At 37.6% G+C, this 14826-nt stretch overlaps 1 protein-coding gene across 2 annotated transcripts in view; it reads right to left on the bottom strand.

The window, feature by feature from the left end:
• LOC126251800 (juvenile hormone esterase-like) overlaps window positions 1-14826 on the bottom strand; it is a 362809-nt gene that overhangs the window by 233043 nt on the left and 114940 nt on the right. Inside the window, exon 10 of one of the 2 annotated variants that reach the window (XM_049952437.1) lies at window positions 12642-13382. The exons of the other annotated variant lie outside the window; for it this stretch is intronic. Within the exon in view, the coding sequence (XP_049808394.1) occupies window positions 13193-13382 (190 nt within the window). The 3' untranslated portion in view covers window positions 12642-13192. Of the gene's footprint in view, window positions 1-12641; window positions 13383-14826 lie in introns of those variants that run through there. 2 annotated transcript variants of the gene reach the window in all.

Raw genomic sequence — 14826 nt, 5'->3', positions numbered from 1 at the left:
GATTTACTAATTGTCCAGGTGTATATGCCAACTTCAGAACATGATAAACAAATTGTAGAGGAAACGTATAATGTAATAGAGAGGATAATGGACGAAAATAAAAAATGCTGCAAAATAGTAATGGGAGACTGGAACGCCATTGTGGGAAAAGGGAAAGAGGAAAACATAGTAGGCAGTCATGGTCTTGGAAAGAGAAATGATAGAGGTGAATGGCTAATTGACTTCTGCAGGGAAAGGCAGCTGATAGCGGCAAACACATGGTTCAAGAACCACAAGAGGAGGCACTACACTTGGAAATCACCAGGGGATAAATACAGAAACCAACTCGATTTTATACTGGTAGAAGAAAGATACAGGAATGGAATCAAGAAGGTGCACACATTACCAGGTGCAGATATTAATAGTGACCACAACTTACTTATGGCAGAAGTAGAACTAAGAATGAAAAAAATGAAGAAGGCGACCATGGTGAAGAAGTGGGACCTAGAGAAGATAAGATCCAACAAAGAACAAATTACAGAAATGCTGTCTCGGGAGTTTCTCAACACATTACGAGACAAAGAACCACCTAATAATGCCAATGAGTACTGGAATATGCTGAAAGAAGGAATCATTAAATCAGGACAGCAAAATATAGGATATGTAAAAGGGAAAAGGTCAAAAAAACCATGGGTCACACAAGAAATGATTTCCAAGATGGAGGAGAGAAGAAAACTGAAAAACAAGAGCACTGAAGATGCAAGAAAGTCATACCGAAGGTTAAATAATGAACTGCGAAGAGAAACAGAGCAGGCTAGGAAAAAATGGCTAAAAGAGGAATGTGATGAAAGTGAAGAACTGGACGGGAAGGGAAGATACGACCTACTATACAACAGAGTAAAAACTATGACATGCGAACAAAACAGAGCAGGAAGTGTTACTACGGAAATTTTAAGGAAAGACGAAGAGGTGGTGTACAAAGATCGTGACGATGTCCTCCAGAGATAGGAAGAATATCTAAAAGAGCTATATAACACAAATAGCAAACCAGAAACTCTAGAACTTGATCACACAACAGTGCAAGTGATGACGAGGAAGGACCAACCATCATAATGTAAAGTCTGCCATAGCTGCAATGAAAAATGGCAAAGCGGTAGGTATAGATACGATACCGGAAGAAATATTAAAATGCTTGAACCAAGGTGGAATAAGAGAAATATTGAGATTATGTAATAAAATATATGACAGTGGTGAATGGCCTGAGGACTTTCTGACAAGAGTAATGATTCCATTACCGAAAAAACGAGGAACCAAGAAATGCAGCGAGGACAATCAGCCTCATTTCGCTTGCAGCCAAAGTGATGTTAAGAATAATTAATGAAGGACTTGAAAAAGTAATGGAGGAGAATATTGGTGAGGAGCAGTTTGGCTTTAGACGGAATACTGGCACCAGATATACAATAGCGCTCCTACGAATCTTGGGAGAAAGGTTTATTGAAAAAGGAAGAGACCTATATATGTGCTTCATCGATCTAGAAAAGGCACTTGACAATGTGGTTTGGGACAAGCTGGCGACAATAATGAGAGAAAAGAGAGTGGACTGGAAAACCAGAAGACTTGTAAACTCATTATATCTTAATCAAAAAGTTTCAATTAAAGTTAGAGGAGAAAGTACAAACTGGATCGGACTAGGAAAAGGAGTAAGACAAGGATGCTGTCTATCACCTTCTCTTTTTCAACTTATACTTGGAAAATATGATTGATCAATGCTCATTAGATGACAAAGGCGTAGAAATTGGAGGAAGAAGAGTAGGGTGTTTGAGGTTTGCTGATGACATGGTCCTTCTAGCCACAGGGGAAAAAGAATTACACGATTTAGTGAACACCATTGAAACTAAGGGAAAAACATATTGAATGAAAATTAACACAAATAAAAGAAAAGTATTGGCACTAGGAGGAAATAAGTAAATAAAAATAATGCTGAATGGAGAAATACTAGAACAGGTGCAAAATTTTAACTAGCTTGGAAGCAGGATAGACACCGACTGGAAGTGCACCACAGAAATTAAAACAAGGATAGCAATGGCAAAAGAGGCGTTTTATAAGAAAAGGAGAATTTTCTGCAGCGGTCTGGACAGAGAACTCAGGAAGAGACTCGTAAAATGTCATGTGTGGAGTGTTCTTCTATGGCGCTGAAACATGGACTATGAGGAGGAAAGACAGAGAAAGGCCGGAGGCTTTTGAGATCTGGACGTGGCGGAGGATGGTAAGAATGAGTTGGATGGACAGAGTAAAAAATGAAGAGGTATTGAGAAGAGTGGGAGAGAATAGACAGTTACTAGATGTAATAAAGAGAAGTAAAAGAAACTGGATTGGGCATATATTAAGAAGGAATAATGGACTGATCAAAACAGTTTTAGAAGGTTATGTAGAAGGGAAAAGGAAGCGAGGAAGGAAGAGATTCTAGATACTGGATGACATGATGGACGGTACAACATACAGCAGCCTTAAGAAGGAAGCAATGGATCGCAGAAAATGGAGAGGCAAAGGACCTGCTAATATAGCAGATAACTGATGATGATGACCCCACGACCATTAATTAATTTTGAAAAATGAGAACTTAAGTTGCAAGATAAATTAAAGAAGCTTTCAAGCCACTTAAATCACTGTCAATAACAATGTTACTGAAATATTTTTTTTTTTAAAAAAAAAGCTGTACACAATGTGCTGTCAGTGTATTTCTAACATACCAAATTAAAATGTCTAAACATTCATTACTTACAATTATTTAATGTTTTAAATTGTTATCTTACGTTTTACATTCTTCTTTTTTGTACTTTACCGTTTCACACACATTTGTTATTCTACAAAATTTCGGGAGAACTGCCGGATGTCTCTAACGTGCTGGTACGACATTTCGGTGCAGTGTCTTCTGGCCATCTTCAGGTGAATACTGACGAGAAATACAATAAGCTCCCCCGTTTTTAAACGTCTTGATACGATGTAAGAGCAATGGCACTTTGGGTATTCAGTATTTCGAAAAGCCACAACTTTATTTGGAACCTAATAGTTGCCACCATCCTGCAAAAATGATGGACCTCCTAAAGACCTTAATCCAACGAGCCCATACCATCTAAGATGCCTATAGCCTACAACCGGAACTGAAACACCTACAAACTTTGTTCCTGAACAACGGATGTTCATCTCACCAACTGCAGGGAGCTACAGACGTATAAACGACAGAACAATTAAGACAATTAAGTCTTCAAAACGACTGCTTCTCTACCATGCGCTGGAAATGTTTCAGCTAAAACAAGCAGAATATTAAGAAGACATGAAGTTAAAGCAATCATTCGACCTCCTTCCAAAATATCAGCGCTTTTAGAGTCTGTTAGAGACGACATAGAGTTGCGCAACGCAGTTGTTTACAGAATTCCATATGACGACGGCAAATCTTACATAGGGCGAACGACACGCACTGTGCAGGATCGCATTGTAGAACATCAGTGGCATACTCCATTCTCCAAGCAATTACCACTGGTCAGTCAATTAAAAACAATGAAACAAAAACCATGGCCAGTATGTCACAGAGATACATCAAGAACTCTTCCAAGATGATTGGGCGGCTAATAAGCGCCGGCCGCTGGTGGCCGAGAGGTTCTAGGCGCTTCAGTCTGGAACCGCGCGACCGCTACGGTCGCAGGTTCGAATCCTGCTTCGGGCATGGATGTGTGTGATGTCTTTAGGTTAGTTAGGTTCAAGTAGTTCTAAGTTCTAGGGGACTAATGACCTAAGATGTTAAGTCCCATAGTGCTCAGAGCCATTTGAACCATTTTTGGCTAATAAGCAATCTAGATCAGTTGTTTCCAACCTTTCTGAGATCATTACCCCTGAGTGCGATTAGATTTAGCTAATTCCTCCCCACCCCCCCCTCAACCCCCTGCCATCATCATCAAGATAAAGGCCTAACTGAACTTTTGTACGAAAAAGAACTTTCTTTTAAAGCCCATTTGTAAAATGATGCAAGGTAAATGATATTTATTTTGTAGGCATTTTATTAAACAACGAAATAATACGCTAGTCATGCTACTTATTTCTAACAACGTTTTCTTTCACAGACTGATGACACGATTCCCAGGGCATCTCGAATGTTACTTACAACTCCTCCTCAGAAAATAAAGCTTAGAGTCCATTTTGAGGTTACACACTTGTTACAAAATATGCTTCTTCTGCAGTTGTCATGTCCCTGGACATTTGCTTCATCCATATCCTAGACCCAGTTTAACATCAACAAAGTTGAAACGTATGTGCTATACTTTGTAAATCACTTGATTGTTTTAATCTTTTCTTCTGAAGTGGCAGAAATTAGAAGACTACAGAAGACAAATGCTTTGTATCTTACGAACGCAAGTAACATTATTATTATTATTATTATTATTATTGTGCTATCAGTTAGTTCATTTATTATTTCAAAGCGGATAATGAAGCAATTTCTGGTATTGCAGGAACTACCTGCAAATCGGAAAAGGCATTTTCGTGCGATGTTTAAGCATATGCGTTGGATAGGTCTCAACTTTGTCATAGATACATTTACAAAGGATTTATGTAGCAGGTGGATCATTTGAGGGAGATGTTGTGCATACACCTGTTTCACAAGCCAAAGCCTCCACCACATTGAGTCACGTGTTAATGTTACTAACTGGAAAAAGTTATTTTTTATAAATCAAATAATCAGTATTAAAGTTACAAAGTAATAATAGTAATGGTCTTTCAAAAATAACTTTGTTTGGTGACGGAAACACACTTTAATCCCTTTGTTTTTACCCGTCAGAAAATTACATTTCACACCTCAAAGTTAATTACTCCCAAGATGGGAACAACTGATCTAGATTGACCGGAAATAACTGCAACAGCCCAATGGCAAGTGGCTTGTGTGGAAAAATGTCCTCAGACCGGCCCTGGCTGCTCCGTTCTGATTTGGCTGCCCAGGCGGAGTGCTACGGTGCTGTGCCACGAGGACTTCAGTTTAAAGAGGAACTACGGGCGGAACGCGAAAATTAATATTTAACAATCTTTGTCAAACGACAGGCACACGGGAAAACACTTAAAATGCTGTAAAAATCACCTTCTTGAAAATCACATGAAACTGTGTTATTTGTTTTACGTCTTTTCAGATAAATGCTTGCATGTTTCTCATTCAGAATGGGATGCAGCAATCTTTGTGCATAAACGTTGAAGTCACCATCAGATTATCATATGTGGTTTAGTGAAACATTTAGACTAAGTAACATGAAATCGTCAAAAAATCATGAAGAATAGGAAAATATTGAAAAGCCATTTTGAAAACTTGCAATTACTTTTAGTGCTTAATACCAAGTTATTGTTGCTATTACGTTATTAAATCACGTCACAGGCTTGCAAATAGACACATAAGAATAGAATAACTTGTAATAAATCCTATGAGGTATGGATTTTTAGTCTGTTACTTGATAGACGAATGATGTGACACGCAAATGTTTCAGCGTTGGATTAAATTGTCTGCTCTTGACTGAGTATAGGTACACTAATAGATCACTTTCTTTTTCTGCAGTGGACACGTTTTTTAAATTTTCTTTCTGATTTGTCAAATCTGTAGTTAGGATTATTCCTAGATTTACGAAAGTAAGTTAAGCTCCTTGGACGCTTTTAAAACTCCCATTTCAGAAGATGAAACAGCTGAGACTGTCTTTTCCGTTGATTTAATACCCCATTGCTGTCTATCAATGTTTGTAGAAGAAGTTCCCTCCATCTGGAAAGGCAAGGGAAAAGCTATATAGCTGATACTGTAAGCGGGCGACGTATGTTATGGTCTTTATGCAAGTGGATAACGTATGCTACACGTCAATGGATAATGTATCTTAACTGTCTCAAACCCAGGGGGGTAAACAAGCATTCCACATAGATATAAATTTTGGGCTTGTCTCAGAATTAATTAAAACGCCACTGTGACACGACAAGAATGGGTTGTATCCTAAAATGTAACGCAACTTCTCCCTTTTTCATTCTACATTTTAATTTATCAAAGCTTTCAAGGTTCAAGTCATAAACAACAAGAGGGTTTAATTACTTTCAACTCCCAAAAAAATAATTAACATTTAGATACTGAATGTTGTTGTGGTATTCACTCCAGAGACTGGTTTGATGCAGCTCTCCATGCTACTCAATCCTGTGCAAGCTTCTTCATCTCCCAGTACCTACTGAAACCTACATCCTTCTGAATCTGCTTAGTGTGCTCATCTCTTGGTCTCCCTCTACGATTTTTACCCTCCACACTGCCCTCCAATACTAAATTGGTGATCGCTTGATGCCTCAGAATATGCTCTACCAACCTATCCCTTCTTCTAGTAAAGTTGTGCCACAAACTCCTCTTCTCCCCAATTCTATTCAGTACCACCTCATTAGTTATGTGATCTACCCCTCTAATCTTCAGCATTCTTCTGTAGCACCACATTTTGAAAGCTTCTATTCTCTTCTTGTCTAAACTATTTATCGTCCATGTTTCACTTCCATACGTGGCTACACTCTATACAAATACTTTCCGAAACGACTTCCTGACACTTCAATCTATACTCGATGTTAACACTTTCTCTTCTTCTGAATATTGAATATGTGATTATTAATACGTTATCTCTATATATGAAAGTATTATGACAAATGAAACAATTAAACCTTTATCAGTGATATTTACATCTACGTTGTCGTAGCTCAGCAATGGGCTAAGTTGATGGAAAATGAACTTTATCTCTTGAACAAATCTAAAGTCTCATGTACTCAATGGAGGGTATGTTAGTAATCAACTCTTGAATTTCTATATTCATAGCATACACAGGTTGGAGTAAACAAAATCTCGACTCAACATTTAATCTCGCCTAACGCGTGTTGGTACATTACGAATCGGGAACTGCAGCAGCATTGTCTCCATGCTGGGTCTAAAACGTTAATTCCCTACTGTGGCCTTGACTGAATTCAATCAGTCTTAACTTTCCTGCGTTCTGTAGAACGTTAAATTTTCGCTATTCGAAATTAATGGCAATTCCACACTCGCTGTGTGATGAAGCGACGTGCACAAATCTCAGCCCACAAAAATTCCCGCAGGAATATGAACTACCACTTTACGTTTGTCACCAAGATACGTGAAGCGTACCACCCTCACTCGCAAACGTCAAGTTTGAGTCTCAACGTCTTCGCTAATTTTACCACATGCATGTGTGTGGCCCACAGCGAAATGAGAGCTCTCTGTGTGTTAATTTAATTCTCAAAATGCTTTTATATGCCGTTACTCTCCCGAGCACGATTCTACTACGTGACACAGTATGGCTTCGGCCAACTGCTTCCTTGTTATAAGTGAATTCTTATTTTTCTTTCCCAGGTCGCTACTAGCCTCGTTAATGTAGTATCACCATTTACCCACAGTCTCGGCTGTGTTTATTCTAAAAGGTATTATATTGCACTCGCCTTATTTCTATCTGAGCTGCAGCTGGGCCCTCTTTTGTTAATGTTAATTGGGGTTTGCCAATGCCATTGTTTCGTTATTCGGTACATGAGATTGCCATAGTTTCTTCCTGTTGACAGTATAGAGTTATTTTCTGGGGATTTTTATTCTGTATCGTATGTATGAAGATTATGTAAGGTCCGAAAAATCCGAACACTTTACACATGCCGTCCCTTCCGACTTGATTTTGTGCTGCTATATGCAAGATTGAGGCATTGGTCATTGCAGTGCAGAATTATAAACTCAGTTAATTTTTCATTGTCCAGCTACTGTTCTATCTTATTCTAGATGATCTTGTCTTAATATCCTGAAATTTTAATTTAAAATCTGGCTTTACACGATATTTTTTCTAGGTGGTTACTGTTTTGCTTGACAATCTTTTATAACAGTTCTATTGAATTCAGTCCTACAGTATTTCCTTCCTCCTATAGTTAAATTAAGTCAAAATGTTCCACCCACACTACATATTGTGTTTTGTTAATAATAATTCCAGGAATGCCACAGTTATCAAACACTCATGATGTTGATTATGGAAGATGCAGTTAATGAAGCGTTTTGTTTATGTTATCTATAGTCTCAACACATATACTTGTAACTTCAATTACATTTTTATCATATTTAAATAATTAATAATTTTCCATAGTGGCAACTTTACATTTTTCATCTTATTTGTCTTCGCAAAAACATGTTTTCTATCTCTCTAATACACTAATATTTTTTGCTATGTTTAGATTAAATGAACAGACTGTACATATGAAATACAAAATTATAAAAACATGATGATTTAGATTAAATAAAGGAACTTTACATACAGAATACATACCATAAATATAGGGTACTTTTTCAAATACATTTACAGTAGAATTACAAAAATACAGTGAATTCCAAAATACAGATGCGCAGTGGTACAGGTCCAATTTATTTACTGGTATTTTAATTCTTTTCTTTGAATGAGTGTCTTTTTCTCTCCTTTTCGTATATTACCATGACTTTGCAACATGCATCACTTTTTTCATAACACTTTCACTTAATTTTGGGCTGGGTTTGTTCTTGATGCTACTATTGATTAGTGGTCACTGATATTATAGTCAGTTGTAGACTCTGCTGCTGACATTTCTGAGTTGTTGATTACGAGTGCTATTACATGGTCAATTCGTTCAAGGTACTGTCATGAGGTAATGAGTTAGGTGTCCTCGTCCCTTTTTCGTGTAGTTGCCATCGAGAGTGTTGAATGTAACTCCTCAACAACAGTTGCAGGATGATGTATGAAGTCCCAATATGCGCTCTGCTAGAGGGTTTGATCACCTTTATTTGTTGAATAAATTAATTGTTAAGGTTTGTTGAATATTACTTGTAGTTGATTTGCGACATATACTGGTTTTAAGGTAAGGATTGGGAAAAAAAGAATCTTCTATTCTGTCTTACGCCTTCATATTGAGAACCTCTCTCCTCTTCGTTTCTTGGTGTATCTTCATATTCTCTTCTTTGGAACTTGCGCTTCTTGGGCATAGAGATAGGATTTGTTGTTCAGTAAATTATTTGAAAGGATTGCCAGTTATGTCTGTTGTGAGATATGAAGTTTGAATAGATCACAGAAGCGATAAATCGGCCTTCAGATATAGACTTGTCCATTAGGTAATTAAGAGAAATACTCGGTGTTTGTTTTTCCCAGGTGGTCGTGATGATAATGTGAGCTTAGCTTGTTTCCTGTCGCTATTGTTGTCGCTAATGACGTTTGCTTGCCTTCCTTACACATGTGCATCACAGGTGTCCTAATTGCTGTCTTTCTCTGACCCTTTCGGCAAATGGGGTGAGGCACATTCTTTAACATCCACCAGCTTCGTTATCCACCTTCATGTAAGGCGTGAGACAGTGAATTCTTTTCTTCAGTAGTTGGTTTGTTGCTGACGCCATGTTGTGCAATCGTTTACTCAGCGTTTTTGCGTTTTTAACATCAGCTTGGGTGCTCCTTCCTTACCCAGACATTAGTAATGACGTGGCTCTGCATCTTCTTCACATCTTGACCACTACTTACAATTTTCTTTACATGAATTTTACAATACAGTTTACATCACTTCATTACATAGGTAATGCAACAATATGAGCTTACATCGAGTAATTATATAGACTTTTAGATCAATATTTGCATAAATGAACATGTACATTAATAACACAAAAAATATTTAAAAGTTGGATTTTAAATAAGATTTTCTTAGTTACTTTACATAAATTTATCATTTATATGTCTTTACATTATTTTGGTTTTACGGTTCCTTCACTTCATGTATGAGTATGAATTGGTGGTATGTGGATTTGTTTGTTAGTTTGCCATGTTATTAGTTTCCTTTTATTAATCTTTTCTGACCTAGTTTACCAATTTAATTGATAAGCATTATGAGACCTAAATTTTGAATGATCACTTGTTTTTGTAACTTGGCCTGTCTGCATCTTGATTTCTGCTGCAACCTGTAACAAATCTGTCTTTGTTATATATTATCCACAATCTATTGATTTTTATTCTCATGGCTACATGCCTTATAATTAGTGTAAAATTATTTTACAATCTGCCTGTAGACCAGCACGCCATTCTTCAGCAAATAGTGCTGCAGAATGTCAACCAATTTCTTTTCTTTCCATTTATGTTTCACTTTTATCACTTTAGGTTCTTCATTCTTTTCGTATACTTCATAGTCATTACTGTCACTATTAAATAACTGCTCTGATATTGTTGTTAACTCAGTTCCACTATCTATAATTGCGTTAACACCAATACCCTATACTGTTACTCGCAGTATCGGACTTATCTCCGAAGCACTCTTGTCTTTGACTGCTTCCATTAATACATCCTCAATTACTTCGTAGTTTAATCGATGTATTTGTGTTTGTTCGAAAGTTTGGGGAGAAGTATTTCCCTTTTGCAAATTATGCAACTGTATTCTTGCTGCTTTTAGATCAGCTTCTACCTTAGCCAATCTAGATTTAAAACATCATTTTGACACCTTGCTCTCTCTCTTTTAACTTTATGTCCTCATCACACATACAAGTGATCGTATTTTATTTGGACTTTAAACCATGACAACTATTTTTTAAATGTGATAGTACCTCACGTTTAGATTCTGGGGATTCGTTATATTATGCATTAGGTGTGTTTGTACTCACACCTTGATTCAACAATTCGTTTTCATCTTTTTTATCTGCCACTGAAGGTTGCAAATTCACATTTTTAGCTATGTCGTTATTTATTGCGATGCAGTTTCCTGTATCTGGCTTGGTGATCACATATTCTTGGTAATATTGCCATACCATGTCCTCATATGTGCCACAATTATATACCCCTGACTCTGATTTATCAGACTGTTCAGATACTTTATTGTTTGGTTCGTTTTTCGGTCTAGGCGAAATATTTGCCCTATCATTGGCCTTACTATGATCCACCTGTTCTTCCCTATTCTTTTCGATTCCCTGTATCCATAACGCTTCCGACTCTTTCTGTTTTCCTTCCAAGCCTCGTTAATGTAGTATCACCATTTACCCACAGTCTCGGCTGTGTTTATTCTAAGAGGTATTATATTGTTCTCGCCTTATTTCTTTCTGCCCTGCAGCTGGGCCTTCTTTTGTTAATGTTAATTGGGGTTTCCCAATGCCATTGTTTCGTTATTCGGTACATGAGATTGCCATAATTACTTCCTGTAAACAATATAGATTTATTTTCTGGGGATTTTATTCTGTATCGTACGTATGAAGCTTCTATAAGGCCCGAAAAACGCGGACACCTTACAGTATATACTTACATCAAAAAACGACTGGGCAGAACGGGACACTATCCCGTCCTCCCCATTCCCTTCCGCTCCCAAAACACATTTCAGGGTAGCAGCTTCTATGGAACATAATAACTGACTCATTGAAATGTAGTATATAACTGACATATAGCGAATGGCTTGTATCTTAAGATCGCATGTCATCTAAGGGTGTTGGATTAACAATTAACGGCTTATCTTGAGTAGAAATTCATCAAAAGTTATAAAAATACAACTGGAAACATGAGCGACAACTATTCACTTATATGCCCGTCAACAAACCAAGTGAAAATAGCTGTCGCACCTTTCCTTCTATTCAGTAACACAGTTACATGTTAGAGATGAGGCAACAAGTCGTGCAGAAAGTATGCAACCATATTATGTAACGGGAACAGTACAGCACACATGCTGAGTAGGGCACTTAATAAAGTGTCATCAGTTGGTGACTGAATTCACAAGCTGATGACCTTATACTGAGTAACCTATTCAGCATTTGTGCAGTAGAGTGTCAATTGTAGTTGCTTGTCAGTACAGCACTGTCCAATTTAGAAAACAGGACATTTGTGTTGTGCACCACAACTCCTTTTTGCACCGAGTTACGTAAATTTAGTTTTCCGAGATGACAATTAAAATGTTACTACCGTTTGTGAATTACTTTATAGATGAATTACGTTCTTTTTGTATTCTGAAACTGTGGCCCCATGATATGTTCAGCATCCTTGTAAAAGTAAGCCGTGGATGAGCAAAGCAACTGCAATTACTGTGTTCCAATTTTTTTCATGAAGTTTGGTGATGAATGTCAAGATAAAGTGATTAGAACTTGTTTTATTTAATTTTTAGTAATGTACGGTCACCTTACGTGGACTTGAAAACATGGAAATCTACTGTAAACTGGTAGATAATCAGAGTGCACTTTACCAACAGATTGAAAGGCATATTTGCCGCGTCATAAAAAGTGCATCAGTTACCGTCAGTTATGTTAAAAATACGCAGTCGTTATAAGCTGACATGACGTCACAGACTGCTGACATTTCTCGTGGTGAGCTCGTAGATCCCCTCTATCATTATCTAGTATCTCAATACAGTTGATCGAATAATTCCACTAGAATAAAGTGACCGCGTACTTCATTACTGTTGCGGCTGAGTGGATGCATTGATATCGGCAACTTTACGTTGGTGTCATGTTGTACATAGACGATGCTGGAGGCGACACAATGCTAAAACGCGAGACGCATACTACGACATGACTCAGAGACGATACTTAAAAACAATAATCACTGGCCTTTCCTTCGTGGGGGGACCACAGTCGTATAGAATTTTTTGAAAGAAATTTGCGCCGTTTGAGTGTTAATTGTTTATTTACTTCACAAAATCGTGATTTCGGCATTTGGAGCCATTCTCAAGTGCATGTTGATATGTTAAGATTTGTCTGACCTGTCTGTGACGTGCCATCGTCGAAAAAACATATTTCTGCTCTTACAGACCAGTTGTCGCGCAATGAACAGTTAACAGTGCAACTTACAATTAACAGTACATGGCGGAAATTCCTTAAAAAAACCACGCAGAACAAAAATGAAAAACGACGTTTCCTCATGAATATAATCCTAGCATAAAACTTTGGAGACACGTTAAGCTCAATGTTTCTAAGGAAACTATTAAGGTTTCAAACTGAGAGAATGAACTCATGAGCAGCGTCCTACGTACGCTTAGCCATGTAATTGTGTTGGTGCAAAATTGGACACAAGACGTCACTGTTACGTTTACCTTCTGCAGCAAGTGAAAAGTCATGCACTTGGTGACGATTACACAATACTATTCTCATTTCAATTAGTTTTGTAACTTTGTTTCACCAGTGAAGTTTTGCTCTTGTTAAAACAGACACAGCTCAAAACTCGATCTTCTGCCCTCTTAAGTCATCGGTGTATGGCAGCAGCGCGATGTTCTCGTTCCAGAAGTCCATGCGCTCTGCGTCCTTGTCGTGTATAAGTGTGAAGTTGGCTTGCATCAGCATGTAACTGCGAGTCGAGTTGTCGTACGGCTCCCAGATCACAGGGTCTGGCGCTGGAGTGGGATTCCTGTGGAACAACGAATCTGTCATAGAATATTCAAGGATGTGACACGATTGTTACATTGACATCTACATTTTGATTGTTTACTATTTTATTGTTTATTTATTTATTAGCAGCTCTTCTGCATATGACCTGTGTCCTTGAAGCTACTAATGGCTGTGTTCCACAGTTGTAATTAACATCCAAAGTTCATTAATAAAATGGTTTCTTTTTATAAATCATCACCGAAACACAACACCACATGACGCTAAAATATTTAATTATTCAAAAATGAAAAAATAGTAAAAAAGAAAGGCATCTAGCGAAAGAGACAAGAATGAAACTGAAAAAGGTAAGGAACTGTCTAATTACAGACAGGTGTTAGACTAATAAAAAATGTTATAAGTCATGGTAAAAAAACGGTGAAAAAATAATGAAATACTACTAGGCATTAGGTGTTAGGCTCATGTTTTTGTTATTTATTTATCTGTATGTGATGGGGGTCACTGCTTCGACGGCAGTCCATGACTCCGTATCCGGAGCGCTGAGGCACTTACGTTACGCTCCTGTAGACTCGGAAGACGCGGTCTGCCTCAAGTCTGCCAGACGCTCACACCGGTCTTCACGTTTTTGACAAGGAAGGTGTCATCCACTGGGTATGGCTGCGGACATTTACTTTGCCCGACGCCGCAGACTCTGTTGACGTGCTCTCTTTCATTCCTGTGATGGGGTGCGTAACAAACCGGAACTGCTGGTGTAAGCACCCTATTATATATTTCTGTGTAAAATTTAGCCCAAATTTACCTCCCGATCTATAAAAAATCTACGTACTACCGAAACTATGTACCCACAAACTGTTATCCAACTTAAATTTATACGCTAACATTTGACAAACAGAACCTAATTTGAATAGCACTGTGACTGATGTGAATACAACTTGTTTTCATATTAAATGCACTACTGAAGTAAAACTTTTACCTTGCTCTTATCAATATTTCCACTTACCTCGTGGCTTGACAACATTGTTGCAAATTTATCGAAAGCACAACAGCAACAGCAGGCAAGAAGCGTCTAAGCTAGTTTTCTATTTTTTACACAATATTTCCAAACAAAATACAAACTGTGGCACACCATACGGTGCAATGTGGTAACGTGTAATTATAAACCTTCTTTAAACAATGGGATGGGGGAAGTAGCTTTTTCTATAAAATGATATACCAAGATAATGATTTTAGAATGAAGCATGTATTCAAAAAGACAGAGTAAAACTTCGCGTAATCTTCACACGCAGCATTTGTCCGAACAGTATTATGCTTTAGAAAGTGAACAATCGTTTAAATAGGGTACAATGTTAACATAGAATTTCTATAAAATTCAAACAGGTTAATCAGTTGATATAATAATACACGGTTCAGGGAAGTGGGGTGGTGTCTTTCGCAGCTCTGAGCACGTTAATCAGCTGACAATCATA

This window comes from Schistocerca nitens, chromosome 4 (genome assembly GCF_023898315.1).
Source record: "Schistocerca nitens isolate TAMUIC-IGC-003100 chromosome 4, iqSchNite1.1, whole genome shotgun sequence".
Lineage (NCBI taxonomy): Eukaryota > Metazoa > Arthropoda > Insecta > Orthoptera > Acrididae > Schistocerca > Schistocerca nitens.
This window is presented reverse-complemented; position numbering and strand designations above follow the sequence as displayed.